At 42.9% G+C, this 16,329-nt stretch overlaps 1 protein-coding gene across 1 annotated transcript; it reads left to right on the top strand.

The window, feature by feature from the left end:
• Positions 1-1,457: 1,457 nt before the first annotated feature.
• Positions 1,458-16,119, top strand: LOC311273191 (3',5'-cyclic-AMP phosphodiesterase 4C-like). The gene is made up of 17 exons (XM_084380123.1): positions 1,458-1,634; positions 2,637-3,447; positions 4,447-4,581; positions 6,030-6,157; positions 6,275-6,457; positions 6,576-6,615; positions 6,743-6,813; positions 7,602-7,764; positions 8,135-8,228; positions 8,335-8,492; positions 10,211-10,309; positions 10,450-10,614; positions 10,819-10,918; positions 11,006-11,160; positions 11,862-11,984; positions 12,079-12,261; positions 14,082-16,119. The coding sequence occupies exons 2-17, from the start codon at positions 3,406-3,408 to the stop codon at positions 14,979-14,981; spliced, it is 2,739 nt and encodes a 912-aa protein (XP_084236249.1). The 5' UTR covers positions 1,458-1,634; positions 2,637-3,405; the 3' UTR covers positions 14,982-16,119.
• Positions 16,120-16,329: the final 210 nt, after the last annotated feature.

Here is a 16,329-nt window from a genome sequence, read left to right as displayed (position 1 = left end):
AAAACAGTCGATAGGTTAATGGACAATGACAATAGTAGTGCATTGCAGCTCTATAATACTGATTTTTAAAAAGGAAAAAAGCTAGCACAAGTTTCTAAATGTCAACTGTGATCATCAGAGATTGTTCTTACAGACTATCGATATGAGTGTCTGTCGTGTAGAGCTGAATTTTTCAAGCAAAAATATTCTCCAGGTCTCAGATGTGAGGATTGGCTGTCTTCCCTTGTCTTATATTGTAGTCAGCTGAATATCTTTGGGTTTAGGACTGCTGGTCAGACCGAACAAGCAATTTGAGGATGTCATCTTGGGCTGTGTGAGCATTTTTCACACCAAACGAGGAATCAGTTTACGGAGGAAAAAGAAGTCGAAATCTCTGTTTCCAGCTTTGAAAATGTGAAAATGATCTGGTTCCTTTACTCCTCTGTGACAGTAAGCTGAATATCTTTGGGTTGTTGATTAAAAAAAGACATTTGGGGACGACACCTTGGGCTTTGATCAAATTCTTTCACCTTTTTCTCATGTTTTATAGACCGTACAACTAAACGATGAATCGAGAAAAAGCAAAAGGTTGGCACAGGTTCAGTTTCTGACAGTTTGATCTATTTACATTTTGTGCGCTATCGGTGTTTACAGTATCTTGTAGAGCTGAAACGTTTCTTTTTTTCAAATATTCTCCGGTTCTGGCTTCAACAAATATGAGGATTTGCTGCTTTAACTTGTGTCGCATTATAGTAAACTGAATATCTTCGGGTTTGGGACTGTTGGTCAGACAAAACAAGAAATTTGGAGACGTCATCTTGGGCTCTGGGAACATTTCTCACCATGTTTTGACACCAAAGGAGGAACCACTCAATAGATAAAATGATCATTGACTGTCTCGTTGGTTATCAGTAGAGTAAATTGATAAAGTGTAGCTTAAATACAACATGTTCCTCACTGCTCCTCATTTTTGGGAGGCTTCGTGTCCGCATGTGTTGTTAAAGGCGCCAGATCAAAACAATAAGGGTACCATGATTCCTGTTTTAGGGCTTAAAATGGACTGCATGTCCTTGAATGACTGTAAAAGGACATGAGATGGAAAAAGGAGAGTGAGTAATAGGAAACATGAATCCTTATTGTGATGTTTTTAATATGAGCGGTGTGTGGGTGAGTATAATGAAGAGAAATGACAGCTGACTACTGAGGCAGGGAATCGGCGTGTGGCTGCTAATAAGAGGAGAAAAAAGGCAGGGGTACCGATGGAGAGAGGAGGAGCGGAGGCTGTTGTATGGGATTAATGGACACAGTGTGTGTCTGTGCGGGAGGAGGGAGGGGAGGGGAGGGGAGATGGGCTTCTCCACGGAGGATGTGGTGGTGGTGGAGGAGGTGGTGGTGGTGGTGGTGGTGGTGGGGGGTAGGCTGGGGGAGACCACTGTGGCAGGGGAGAGGGAGAGGGAGAGACAGGGAGGGAGGGAGCACTGGTGAAGCCGCGGATATTCATGAAGACGCCAAGTGTTTTTTCTCCTGCCGTGGTGACACACTGCTAGTCTGCAGAGAGACGGAGGGAGAGCGGGGAAGAGACAAGAAGGGGACGGAGACGGGTGAAAGCAAGACGAGGCCCAGCCCATCTTTCCATTGATCTTGAGGCGATCAAGGTGAGTGTGTTTTTATTCTTACATGCTGCAGCCTGACTGTGTGTGTGTGTGTGTGTGTGTGTGTGTACATGTGTGTCTGTCTGACACATATCTCTTGCTGTGCGTGTGCAGACAGGCATGATGGCAGGGCTGTCCTCATGTATGCATGCTCTCTGTGTCTGTTTTTTCTATATATTTGGGTGTTTTGTAACAGAAGAGCGGGCTGGTAGTTGAGCTGCATATTGATGCATTGCTGCTTGGTTTTATAAGCTGCTTTATCTGTAGTGGAGGTGGTACTGGTGGCAGCCATGGTGTGTGTGTGTGTGTGTGTGTGTGTGTGTGTATGTGCCCAAATTTCTCATTGTCTGTGTATATATATGTCACTGTGTCACCATGCATTTGTTGATTTCTCCACACAGAGCATGTTTTTTTTTTTAAAAGCTGTGCAGACTCCGATGTGAGTGCTCTCATTGAGTGGGTGTGTTCCTGATGACCCCTGGTAAAAGTCGTCTCCAGCACTATCTTGTCTGTTTAGCAGCTCAATCAAAAACACTCTGATATGCTGAATCTGTCCTATCCAATGGAATTAGGTCATCTCGGACTGCTCAGAGTAATTATATAACATCACAGAGCTTTGGTGTTGCAGTATCTGCTCAGAATTAGCCACACTGTAGGTACAGCTCCTGCAATGCCACGACAGCCAAAATATTTTGTCAGGGCTGCCCCCTTTATTAGTTGACCAACCATTTGTTTGGATATTAGTCATCAAATTTTGATTTTTATTCATATTTCATTAAATTTTTGTTTGTATTTTTCATGCACAAGCTTCGTATTTGTGGAAAAACAATAGGAATTTGTTTTCAAATGTACCTCCAAGCTGGCTAACGTTACTAAAAGATTTAAGATGAATCAAAAGGATTCATCACACGGAGGCAGGACAGAGAGTTCTCAAAGAGGGAAGGACATATGACTCAAGAAGAGAAAATTAGCTCGTATTAACTCATCATTTCTGTTTTCTCTCAGGGAATCTACGCCGAGGAGGACCCGCTGAGACAGATTCAAGGATGAATCCTGGCAGATCAAACCTGGAATTTTGACTTCACGCCTCTCCCGATGCAGAATTTGGATCCGACTGACCGACCAGACTATGGAAATCTGATCTGACACAGGAAACACTTGATGCAACTTCTCCCACAAGCTGGATCTGGATTATTAATCGATGGAAAACTGCATTCATGTGGGATCAGGTTTACAACTGGGAACTGTCATGCGAACAATACTCCAAGTTGGATAAACATATTAAAAAACTTGAGAAAAGGTTTTCTTCAGCGGTGGCATCATGAACTCTCAACGGGATACCCCACCGGCTCGTCTGGCCGAAGCAAGACGACATGCAGACGGATTTATTTTTGCCCAGCAGCTCGTAGCGTACACTAAAATGGAGTGAGAATTTGCTTTTTAATTTTTCAATTTGTGAACAAACAACAGATCCAAACAAAGGTCACCCATCAGCGACTGCACCTGGAGCCTCCGAGGGCCACATAAATGCACCTTTAGCGCTTAACGGCAGGTTGGACGCCCAGTTTCAGCCACCTGAACACTGAGGTGTGGACAGAGCGCGAGCGAGGCGGTTGGCTGGCTGAGTCAGCTCCAATGGGGGCCGGTTGTGACCCGGTCTGACCCCGGTTTGACCTTGCAGTGACCTTTGACCTCTCCGGTCCTGGCTCTCCACCTGCTCTGCTGCCTGGGTTCCGGAACGCTCCGCCCTGGGGCCCAGAACGAGCCAATCAGGATGAAGAAGAGCCGCAGCGTGCTGTCTGTGACTGGAGAAGAGGTGAGAAGGAGAATATAAACAACCAGAGACGTGCGGCAGACAATCAGCTAACTTTCCCTCCTGTTTGCATGAGTTTCCATGTATTTCCACGTATATACCAGGCAGAGCAGACTGTGCGTGTGTGGGTTTTCTTGAATGCTTACGATGGCATACAAACCTTTTGTCTGATGACTTTCACGCAAACCGAGGCTCCCTTTGTTCTTGTCGTCGAAGGTATTTGGACGCACTCAGAAGTCAGAGTGGACAGTCTGTCTCCTCCGTCCTCCACTCACACACTGTGAACAGTTCAGTCAGTCACAGTCCTCTATGTAAATGAGCCCCAGCTAAATGAGTGCTCGATGTAAATGAGCTATTTTCTTTTAGCGGTAACATGCTGGCTGAAGGACATAATAGCCTTCATTATTCAAACGCTCTTTTATCGATTATGCTGAGCAGGTGCCTGATACATATGTGTATGTCTGTGTGTACTGTATGTGTGTGTGTTTGTGTGTGTGTGTGTGTGTGGATGTGAGCATCTTTCCACATCTGGGTCTGGACGACATCAAACGCAGCATGGAAGCAACACGGCACTGTTGCCTAGCAACTGCTACCATTCCCCTAGTGTTTTGTTGCTACGGTACTGCAGTGCAGATCAGCCTCTAAGAGCTCGGTCTGTGGAGGCCTCATCCCAGACACACACTCTCTCACACACACACACACGCGCGCATGTAGCCGAACACACGCACGGTCGCACATGCATGCAAACACACACACATTGATAATTTATTGTGTGTGTTTCTGTGGAAGTTTCTTCACTCGTCAGAATTTGAATATGGCAAATCAATATGGTTTAGTAAATGTGCCAAAATGACAATCATATGCGGCGATTTCCTTCATTTTAATTACTGACTCTGAGTTTTTATTTTTATACACACACATACAGCAAGAAAAAAAAAAGTGTTTTATATCTCTCTCGCTCTCGCTCCTTGTCTCTCACCTGCACTCCTCCCTGTCTCCCAGGGCAATGACACAGATATAACAGGTGCTGGGGAGAAGGCGGAGTCATCTCGCTACAGCCGATCTTATACATCTGGGGCCACTCTGGGGGCTGAGCTACGCAGAGGGAGGAGCAGAAGACTCTCGTCTAGTCTCCAGGTAATGAAAGAAAGCATGGGTGCATTAACCTGCTTGTGGTTCTGGGGTAGAAATGAGCTGTTGTCCCCATAAACCCCCCTTCCTCAGGTAAACAAAATATTAAATGTTCGCAATGTATGCAGAATTGATGTTCATTCTGATAGATTAAAGCTCAATAATCAGTATTTTTTATTAACAAGAGATCGAATGACTGTGTGTAATGTAGAAGGAGTCTCGTAGTGACCAACCTGCAGAGAATGATCTCCCCACTCCTCAGCTCATTGTTTTGGTTTGATGGCCTGCAGCTTTACTGTTGAGTTTAAGCAGCTGTTTTAAGGGAAATAATCTGCCTGCCTGTAAACAGACAACGTTTGCCACAAGCTGGGGAAGAAAGTGGTGGATTCATTTATTTTTCTCAGGAGTTGGGGAGCAGAGCTAAAAGATAAAATATTGGACATACATTCATCATTCACCAAATAAATGACACTCTAGTTGCGACAGACAACTTTCCCCCCCTAGCGTTTCTAAGTGGTATTATTGTTGGCACTTCTGTTGCAAAGATAACTGGATCATTTCCATTTTCCTCAGAGTCACAAATAACAACAACACAAGACAAAACGTGAGTTTATTCAATCATTTAGTCTCTAATAGAAGTAGATCGCCAGTAAACCTTCCTTTTCCAGGGTGCCCGGTGGCAGACAAGTGATACTGAGGTTTATAGGTAACCGATGTAAACGCTGATGTTTGCATTATTCTATATCTGTTACATTGTGCAATCAACATTTACTTCATAATGATACACTGGAGCAGAAAACTTACACAGAAGTATTATCAGGAAAATGTACGTGAGGTATCAAAAGTAATAGTACTTATTATGCAGAATGGCTCCTGTCACAGTGTTACATTATTAAAGCACAATGTTATAACAAATAAATGAGCATTTTAATATTGTAGTTTTAGGTACTACTTTTAGGTACATTTGTAATATATTACTGCATTATATCATATAAGCATATCATGTATTTTAATGTAAAGAATAGCCTAAAATGTATACAGTATACTCCGGTAAAGAAATTGGAAAAATGCTGAATATCAGCCCGATAATCAGTCCAGCCCTCGTGTTTACATCATGAAGGTCTGCTGCTGCCAAATGACAAAAAAAATCACTTATCTCAGAAATCTGCTAATTGAAGGAAATATTGGGATCATTTCCTAATTTCAACTCCATATTGCACCTGACAGGAAAAAAGCACACAAATACAAAATAAAACCGTACCGCATACACTTAAAAATGGTCAACGCAATTTGAAAGTATGTGATCAAGTAATCAAGAAATGATTTACGACCACAAAGCTAAATGTTAAACACACTACATGCACAAATATGCATTCAGACCAGTCGAAAGTGAATTGTGCTGCAAAGCAACTGGTCATTTGTATCATCTACAAATCCTTCTTCTGACTCTGCAGGTTCCCTGCTGGCTCCGCCCTCGGGACCGCACTCGATCACCAGAGGTCCTCAACAATGTGTCACGTCCAACAACTCTTCCCCTCCGCATCCCACCACGCATCTCCATCACACAGGCAGACACTGAGAGGTTCACGCAGCTTTATTTGAAACCACTGGTTATTTCACCTCGCAGGGAGCTTTGCTGGATGTTTCATTTCTTTCCTCTCTAACCATCATACTTTTTCCGTCCCTCCTCGTGCTCTAGTTATGAAGCAGAAAATGGCGTGTCACCAGGTCACACCCCGCTTGGCTCGCAGAGTCCAGGCCTCACCCTGCACACCTCCTTTCCCCAGGGCCAGAGAAGAGAGTCCTTCCTCTACCGTTCTGACTCGGACTACGACATGTCGCCCAAGACGGTTTCACGTAACTCCTCCCTCGCCAGTGAAGGGTGAGACTCGGGAAGAAAGTCAAAACGAATGAGTGAGAGGGGGAGAGTGCATTTATGTTTTCAAGAGAAATATCACCCTCATTTCTTAATTTCAACTCTCTGTCCTTGTCTCTCTCAGGCACACAGGAGAGGACTTCATTGTCACACCTTTTGCTCAAGTGAGTTTTGCATCATAGATACATTATGGATCTACTGTTATTCATTGTTATACTATGTATTCTCTAAAATGTTTCATAATGTTCCCCATTTTCTCTATATATCATGTTATGCGGTGTGATTGTTTAGGTACTGGCCAGTCTACGATCAGTACGGAGCAACTTCACCATTCTTGCCAACGTCTCAACCCCAACAGTCAAGTCAGTATAACTTCATTGTCCTGATGTAGATAGTATGTTGTCATTTGTGTAACCAGTCACAGAGGTATTTAGACGACAGTTTACTTTACTACAGCATATGAGACCTTAAAAAATGCCTCTACTTACCATTATTAGCATGCATGTCATATCACACTCTGGTCATTCTTTACAGTCCAATTTGATTTAGTAATTTAAAGAGAGCTAACAAAAGCTAAAAGCTAAATCACTGTCAGAGAACAGCTGATCAAGCTGGTCAATGCAATCCACCTCTTTTGGTCTTTATACAGGTAATATTGTTTTTCCCTGATATTCTTAGCCTAACCCAAATCAATCATCACTCTTCATGCCTAACCTAACCAACCCAATGAACAAAGGCAAAAAGTTCTTGCCGGTCAGAGGCAGAGAAGGGCTGATCATTCCTTTGCCATCCTAGGAAGAGAAAATTGGCTCGACGCAAAGTGTTTACCTGCATGCAAACGAAGCCTACGCAAACATGAGTGGAAACCAGAACGCTTCCAACTCCATCAATCTGTCTCTTGCCCACAGATTCTGCATTTGTATCCAGATATCTGTTTATAGAGATTACGCTCTCACAGCACATTTACAGTGTTGTATCTTTTATGCTCCCAATGTTGAATTCAATACACTTTAATACAGCTTTATTTATCCCTTTAAAGGCAATTGTATGCAACAGCTCAATCTAAAAAGATACACCGCTGCTAACTTGTTGTTGCTACATAGGTCAGTCTGCAGTTTGTGCTTGGTCTAACTAATATCTCTGTCTTCAGGAGGTCTCCTCTGGGTGGAGTGTGCGTCAGTCCCAGGGCCACACTATCAGACCAGCAGTACCAGCAGCTCGCACTGGACACACTGGAGGAGCTGGACTGGTGCTTGGACCAGCTGGAGACCATCCAGACACACCGCTCTGTCAGCGAAATGGCCTCGAACAAGGTAGGCAACCATCACTGAACCAACCAGTTCAAACAATATATCAGCAGGCTCATATTAGTGCACAGTTGAGGTTAAGAATATAAATAACAGTCCATTTTAATTGATTTTAACAGATTTTTTCTTGATGTAATTTCAAAATATTCTGTTACTCCAACCTGTTAATCGATTATCAAAACAGTTGGCAGTTAATTTAATAGTTGGCAGCTAATCGATAAATCGTTGCAGCTCTAATATCTACTGTCTTTGGTGTCTGTGCTGAGCGTTGAACAGAGAAGGAAAAAGAGCACTTTCCAACTTAGATAGGGAGTCACGTCTAAAACTTAGAGAAACGGCACATCTCTGACTCTGCTTTGCTCTCATTCTGCCACAGTTTAAGAGGATGCTGAACAGAGAGCTGTCCCACCTGTCAGAGATGAGTCGCTCTGGTAACCAGGTGTCTGAATACATCTCCAGCACCTTCATGGGTGAGTGGGACCACAATCAGATTTCTGTCCACATCACATTTCTGACCTTTACCAAACAAAAACAATGAACCTGTCTGTGTGTGTGTGTTTGTCCTCCAACCTGTAGACAAGCAGAACGAGGTGGAAATCCCGTCTCCTACTCTGAAAGACAAACCTATGAGTCACATCAGCGGAGTGAGGAAACTGTCTCACAGCTCCAGCCTCTCCAGCACTTCAATGCCTCGCTTCGGTGTCAACACAGACCACGAGGATGAGCTCGCCAAGGTCTCGCTGTCTCTCTGTTTTTCTCTGACTCACATAAAATAAGTCGCACGGATCAATCGCTGCTCAGACTCTGACTGTGCTCTCTGAACACTGAAAATATGCTTTTTATCTTGATCACACAAGATAGGAAATATCATCTTTCAGGTTTACGGGGGTACGTAAAGTTGAGTCATTTCTTGTGCACAGTTTTATTTAAATGTTTCCTTCAAGCGGTGTTGAGGAAGTGTGTTTGTGCCCTGTGCTTTCCTTGTTTTAGTGATTAACTGCTGAGGCTCTTTCAGTGTCACAATTAGACTGAAGTGGGATGTTTCCTGTGGGACATGCATTTGATAAAACATTATAAAGTTAATGATATGCTCAATTATTAAATTTTTTATCGAAAAAGAAATCAAACAAGAGTTTTAGACTTACTACTAATATCAAGCCACTCCAGGTTGTTGAGCACATAGCATTAAAACAATGTCCACAAGACATAAAGATGGAAACTTTGGTGATTCCTTCGTCTGCTTTTTTGTGCTCGGCGCCTCAGTGTTTAATTCCATCCAGTCTGTAGCACCAAACGTTTGGAAAGCCCACAGTAGGATGGAAACGGTCCCTGGTTCTGCATCTTCATTTCGCAGATCATAAATCAGATGCAACTATGCTACTTATAAATAACAAGACGGAGAGCCTACAGCCATGCTGCCAGTTCTGCAAGGCTGTAGGCACAGCAATGCTTTGAGCTAAATGCTAATATCAACAGGCTACTTAAGATTAGTTAATAGTATGTGGCTAAAGAGAAATTAAGCGATCACCGAAGTGATTATTCATCCTGACCTGAGCATGAATGTTCCATGGCAATCCAGCAATATTGTGATCCATACAACCACGCCTTTAAAAAATGTCTTTATTATTAAGAACTGGACTTTGTTAAAGACGTCCCTGACACTTATATCGAAGGTTATTTTGACTGTCATTTGAGTGACGTCTGCTGTGTGATACATTTTCAGTAGGAGCCAGACTTCAACTGACAGAAGCCTGAAACATGCACTTGCAACAATGAGACATGTGTCTAATACATTTCTCAGATTTTGCCTTGAAAAACAAACAGTGTTTTAATATTTCTTTTTTTGTGTGTTGGACAATCTCTGATGTTGTTCCTAAGTAATTTAGGGCCGTATTTTCACTTTTGAATTCTCTCACAATTGTTTTCTTGATAAATTGATACATTTTTTTTGGTCTACAAAATGTCGGAAAATGCTGAAAAGAGCACAAAACCGTTTTCTAAATCCCAAGGTCAGATATACTCAGATTACCAACACGCAAGACCAAGACATCGAGTGAATATTCATATTTAGAAGGCTGGAACCAGTGATTTGTTTTTCTCTGTCTGTCAAGCAATTGTTTGAGCATCATGGTCAGTATTGATTGATTGGTTCAGTTTGTGGATTGATGTCACTGGTTGGCATTGATTTTCTCCTTTGAATAATTTCTACTAAAAGTAAATTAAGTTTGATAAGTGAAGCGTGATAATTTGGTTCATTGCCTAGCCCATGTTAAATTCTGCGATTTTGTTTAAAATGTTGACTGACTGACTCATATTATGTTTGTGTGTGTGTGTGTGTGTGTGTGTGTGTGTGTGTGTGTGTGTGTATGTGTGTGTGTGTGTGTGTGTGTGTGTGTGTGTGTGTGTGTGTGTGTGCGTGTGCGTGTGTGTGTGTGTGTGTGTGTTGGAGCAGGAGTTGGAGGACCTGGACAAGTGGAGTTTCAACATATTCAGAGTCGCAGAATTCTCCAACAACAGACCTCTCAGCTGCATCATGTATGCCATCTTCCAGGTAAACAAAGCAAGTGCGACTGTGTGGGAGTGTGTGTTTTCTGTTCTCACCTGAAGTGTTTGTGTGTTAGCTGAGCTACATGACGCTCTCCCGTCGGAGTGTGTGTGTGTGAAGTTGTGTCTCCTCTCCTCCCTCCTCAGGAGCGAGAGCTGTTGAAGACGTTTCGTATCCCAGTCGACACCTTTGTCACTTATGTGATGACCCTGGAGGACCATTACCATGGAAACGTAGCGTACCACAACAGCCTCCATGCTGCAGATGTCACCCAGTCCACACATGTCCTCCTCTCCACACCTGCTCTTGACGTATGTGGATGTACACACTCAAACACACACACACACACACACACACACACACACACTCGTACTTTTTGCTTGGAGGTGTACAGATGGCACACGATTCACCTACGCAGTGATTGTGTTGTAAATTATATTTTTAACAACAGTGTGACTGAGTTCTGTTTCCTGCCTCTTCTTCTCTGATCTCGTCTTTCTTCTCGTCTCTTTCAGGCCGTCTTCACCGACCTGGAGGTCCTCGCCGCTCTGTTCGCTGCAGCTATCCACGATGTAGACCACCCCGGAGTTTCCAATCAGTTCCTCATCAACACCAGTGAGTGCACACACACTCGCAACAAACGGTATAATATGTTTATATGTTTGCACAAGCCATGTTTACACCCTCCTCCTCTGTGCTCAGACTCGGAGCTGGCCCTCATGTATAACGATGAGTCAGTGTTGGAGAACCACCACCTCGCCGTCGGCTTCAAGCTGCTGCACCAAGAAAACTGTGACATCTTTCAGAATCTCACCAAGCGACAGCGCCAGAGCCTTCGCAAGCTCGTCATCGATATGGTGAGGACAATGTCTACCACATCTCACACCACAGCAGATCGATCATAAACAAATACGCAAAATGTTGTTCAACTTCTTCAGCTTGTTTATTTGTTGTGGTTACTCACCTCCTTCTCTTCTGGCTGCTGATGCTGAGGATTCAGATTTTTTTTATTGTGATGGTTTTAGATTTGACCCCTCTCTCACATTGTCTTTAAGGTTGTTGTCATTTTATATGATCCTTGTTTTTGATGCTTTTTTGGCAAATGTATTTAATCAAAACATTACAAGTTCATTTTGTTTATTTCTGATTTTTCTTTGCTTTTATCCGGTAACTTTTTGCTGCCTGTCTTGACTTGGACCTTCTTAAAAATAAGGTTTTTGATCTCATTGAGATTTAAAAATCAAGCCGATCTAATCTGTTTTTTCAAATCTAGTTTTTTCAAATAGTTGCAGCATCACAATGCCCCTCTACATGCTTGATCTGGCTTCCTCAGGACTTCCAGTTAAACACCTGGATTTCTTCCAAAACATACCGTCTATTGTTTGTTATACCTGCTTCACTTAACAGTTACTGTTTTAAACTAAAAGTTAACCTAAAGCCTGTTTTGTCTATACTTCTACTCAATTTATACATCTTTAGTTTTATATTTGACGGATGAGGACAAAAACTAGTCTGGATCTTCTTTTCTAGTTTTGTCTTGCTGTCTTCATGTCTCCAGGTGTTGGCCACAGACATGTCCAAACACATGACCCTACTGGCTGATTTGAAGACCATGGTGGAGACCAAGAAGGTGACCAGCTCCGGCGTGCTGCTCTTGGATCACTATACAGAACGGATACAGGTAACTTGTCCTCCGCTCAAACAGACCATGAAATCTGTCTACTGCACTGTATGAATGTATCGTTTCATACACTGTTCAATGTGTGCCTGTTTAGGTGCTGAGGAACATGGTGCACTGTGCAGACCTGAGCAACCCCACCAAGACGTTGCCGTTGTACCAACAGTGGACGGAGAGGATCATGGAGGAGTTCTTCCGACAGGGCGACAAAGAGCGAGAGAGGGGGATGGAGATCAGCGCCATGTGTGACAAACACACTGCGTCAGTGGAGAAGAGTCAGGTAACGCTCGATCTCTGTCACACACACACGTTACATCATACCCACATGTATACAGATATATATATTTCTAAATGGATATTTTTGTCTTGTCTTAAAATATCTCAGTACACACCAAAGTACAGTCAGATTATGTGTGTATTGAGCTTATTCTATTTAAATAAAGTTATCTGAAACCTTTGAGTTGTAAACCTAACAGTGTCAACAAAACAATGACATTGGTGCAAAGGTTGTTATTTCATGTGCATTTTAAAAAATCCCTGTTTTAGTGATCTAAAATGCTTATTGCTTGTGAATGAGCGGCCTTAACACAGGATTGTTATGCAAAATATCTGTATATGTGTGGATGAGGTCTTAACGTGTCATTGTTAATACACCGAATCCAAATTGATGAATTGGAAACTGTAAGATGTTACTTGGGTTCTCTTACAGTACACAAAATAGGTCATCAACAAGCAACTTTGGAAGACAAAATAACACCAGAGTATTATGGAGCTCTGCTGAAACTGTACCAGCACCAAGACACATTTTAGCAATGACAAAATTGTTGAAAGCATAGCGTGCACTTAAGCGGAAATATATATTTTATGTAGGACTTATTTTAGGTTTATGGTGAGACTGTCAGAGGTGCAAACAGACATTTTTGAAGCCATTGTTGGTGTCATTCACAAACACTACAAAGTTTTGTTACGTGGCACTGTGCTGACATGAAACCACACAGGAAGACTGCATTGGCAAAGAGAAACAGTGGGGACACAAAGATCCTCTCCAACACCAAGTCAAAGAACCAACATAATTATGAAACCTCACTCTGAGAAGGACTAAATGTCTGTACTCTATGCAATAGTTGTGTTGACAATTCACACAAAACCACAATTGTGAACCTGCTGCTGGTGCAAGAGGAAAAGTCAGGAGATCACCAAAGGCTGTCTGTCCAAAATTTCATGACAATCCATCCTATAGTTGTTGAGATATTTTAGTCAGGACCAAAGAGGTGGGCCACCCAATGGTTTTGAATTGTGTGTGACTTCCGCTCACTGTCTCCCAACATGAAAAATTATTCTTTTCATAAATCCTCCAATATGTAATGAAGCCTGGAATAACTTCAGATAAACTCTGGCAGTCATTAAATCTTTTGTCATAGTATTTTGGATGCATGTATGAAGAACACACTCTGTTTCAATGTCCAACTGGCAGCGGCTCCAGTCTTATGCCTCTTTTAATATCCATTATGTTAAAGAGTGACATTTTTCCATGTCAGTTTTACGATCACACTCACGGTCAGTACTTTCTTTTCATTTAGATATTCTGCCAGTTGGATTTATCTTTACTATAAGGGAGTTGTTCAGTTGGGAAAGTTGTTTCAGATGCTTTCTTGCCAAGAGTTGGAGAAGAGGATAAATACCACTCTCAGTGCCATAGATTTAAAGCCAGCAGCCAGTTAGCTTAGCATAAAGAGTTGAAACAAGTGGAAACAGCTTAGCCTGGTTCTGTCCAATTGTGAAAACAACAATTTGGGATTAGGGTAATAGGTGCAAGATTATCTCATGGTTGATAGCAGTGACTTCCTTGATATCATAATTTTTTACACTTGGATTAAATAAACAAGATAAATTAGTGCGCTTTAGGGGTTCCCTTTAGCCAGAGCCAGGCTAGCTGTTTCCCTCAGTTTCCTGTCTTTATGCTAAGCTAAGCTAACTGACTGTAGCTTCACATTTACTGCACGTACATGAGTATGGTATCAATCTTCCTGTCCATCTCAACCATTTCCTAAAAAGTCAAATCATTTCTTTCACACCACCTATCATCTTTTTCTTTTGTAGGTGGGTTTCATCGACTACATCGTCCATCCGCTGTGGGAGACGTGGGCCGACCTCGTTCATCCAGACGCTCAGGAGCTGCTGGACACGCTGGAGGAGAACAGGGAGTGGTATCTGAACACCATGCCCCAGTCTCCCTCACCTCCCCCGGACAGACACCTACAACACGACCGCTTCCAGTTCGAACTCACCCTGGAGGACCTGGAGCACAACAATCACAACCACATCAACCTGAGGAACAGCGACCAGGAAGCCATCTGCGATAACGGCGCCGACGACCAGGACGACCAGGAGGACCAGGGTGACCAGGCGGAGCTGAAAGGTGACGAACAGAACCACGTGGAAACCGAGAATGAAGACGAGGAGAATCACAATAGCGAACACAACGGAGTCCAAGAGGAAGAGGAGGAGGAGAATGGAGAAGAAGAGGAAGAGGTGAAGGAGAACGCAGAGGAGGGGGAGGAACATGAAGAGGACCAAGTAGAAGAAGAGGGAGGGCAGACAGATGAAATAGAAGAGGAAGCGAACGATGCAGCAGAGGATGAAGATGCCAAAGAAGATGAGGAAGGAGATCAAGAGCAGGTAGAGGGTGACGAGGATGGGGAAGGTGAGGAAACTGTGGTGGGGGAAATGGAAAATGAGGAGGCAGACGCGGAGGAAAATGTGGAAAAAGAGGAGGAAGAGACAGAAGAGAAAGAAGACGAGGAGGCAGCAGAGATGGAGGAAAATGTAGAACAAGAAGAGGATGGCGAGACAGAGGAGAAAGAGGAGGAGGAGGAGGAGGAGGTAGGAGAAACAGAAATAGCTGGAGAGGAAGAGGAAGCAGAAGAAGAGGAGGAGGCGCCTGTTGAGGATGTAGAGGAGGAAGAAGAAGAAGAAGTGAACGAGGAAGAAGAGAGTTAGTTGGTGTAAAAACGTGAATTAAAGGGTCGGTGAGGAAAGGTAAGGGCTTTCGACAGTTTGCAGGATGACTGTCACGGAAGAGAATAAAGAGCCGAGGACGCCTTCCTTGATCATGTGACCCTCTCAGCTGGAGGCCAGTGAACGCTCAACTACAGACGTCTTAAACAAACTTTACAGCTCACAGAGAAACACTGAAGACGGACAGTACAGAATCGGACACAAGCCTGGCCCGAACGCCTTCCCGAACAGCCAGATTGTTGCAACGTGTCGATCAACTGGTAGTGATAGAAAGACCAGAGTCTTCATCACCGAGTATCTGTACATCCATCACTGCCGTAGGGAATAAACTGGGGAATAATAAAAAGGGGGGGTAACCTGTTTTATCGACCTTTTGTAGCTCCCGAGAATCTTAAAAAAAAAACCTGTACATGCAAATAAGTGCTACCCATCATCTCTCTGTCACTGTCTCGTTTATGAGGAAGGTACCACCACTCACACCGACCAATAACTGTTAAAAGAATGTCAACTTCCTCTGTCAGAAAAGAGAAAAAAAAAGTCTGGAAAGTGTAGTCTGTCGTCTTATATTTACTGCAAAAACTTTCCACTTGTGAACAAGGACGCTGAGAACAACCTTTGGGCTCTGGTCTAGAACAGTTTAACCTCCTCACATACTAACCTTAAAGCAACGATGCTGGATTTCTGAGTAATATCTGGTGGTGCAGTCCAGCTCGAAAAAAGGCTGACCTGTCGTACGTGTCGATGTCGGTTCATGTTTGAAAAAAAATAAATACAAATAAATATAAACACCCAGTATTCATCCCATCACGACAGTTTCACATCTCTCCCAGACTGTGAGTTTGATTCCCGGGTGAATCGTGCCAAACTGTCCCACGACCAGCACTGAGCAATTCAGCCTTCCTCCAGACATGTTGGGCTACTCGTCCGTGAAGCAATGAACTGTGGGACCAGGGTAACGGGTGTGATGGTCTTCCACTAATCCCATTTTTTTGTTTTTGTTTTTGTAAAAATGGTATTTGGCACTTTATCTAACACCCCTGTTACATATATGTACATAATAAACATGTATTTTAATCTGCTGATGTCATATAATAAATATGATCAATGAAGTTGAAGTTGATTGGTGTTTTCAAGTTGCAGATCATTTTTCTACCCTGGAGAATGCTATAAAGGATTTATCCACCATCATACATGTACAGTAAGTAGAGCTGATTGTAACGCTTTATTTTACTATTTATTCTTTTAAAGTAGAGCTGAAATATTTCGTTTAATCAAATGACAGAAAATTAATTATAATCTGTTAGTCTTTTAGTCGATTATCGAACAAAAT

This window comes from Pagrus pagrus (assembly GCF_965226575.1).
Source record: "Pagrus pagrus genome assembly, chromosome: 2".
In the NCBI taxonomy this organism is placed as follows: Eukaryota; Metazoa; Chordata; class Actinopteri; order Spariformes; family Sparidae; genus Pagrus; species Pagrus pagrus.
Note: the sequence above shows the minus strand (reverse complement) of the source record. Positions and strands in the feature narration are given on the sequence as shown.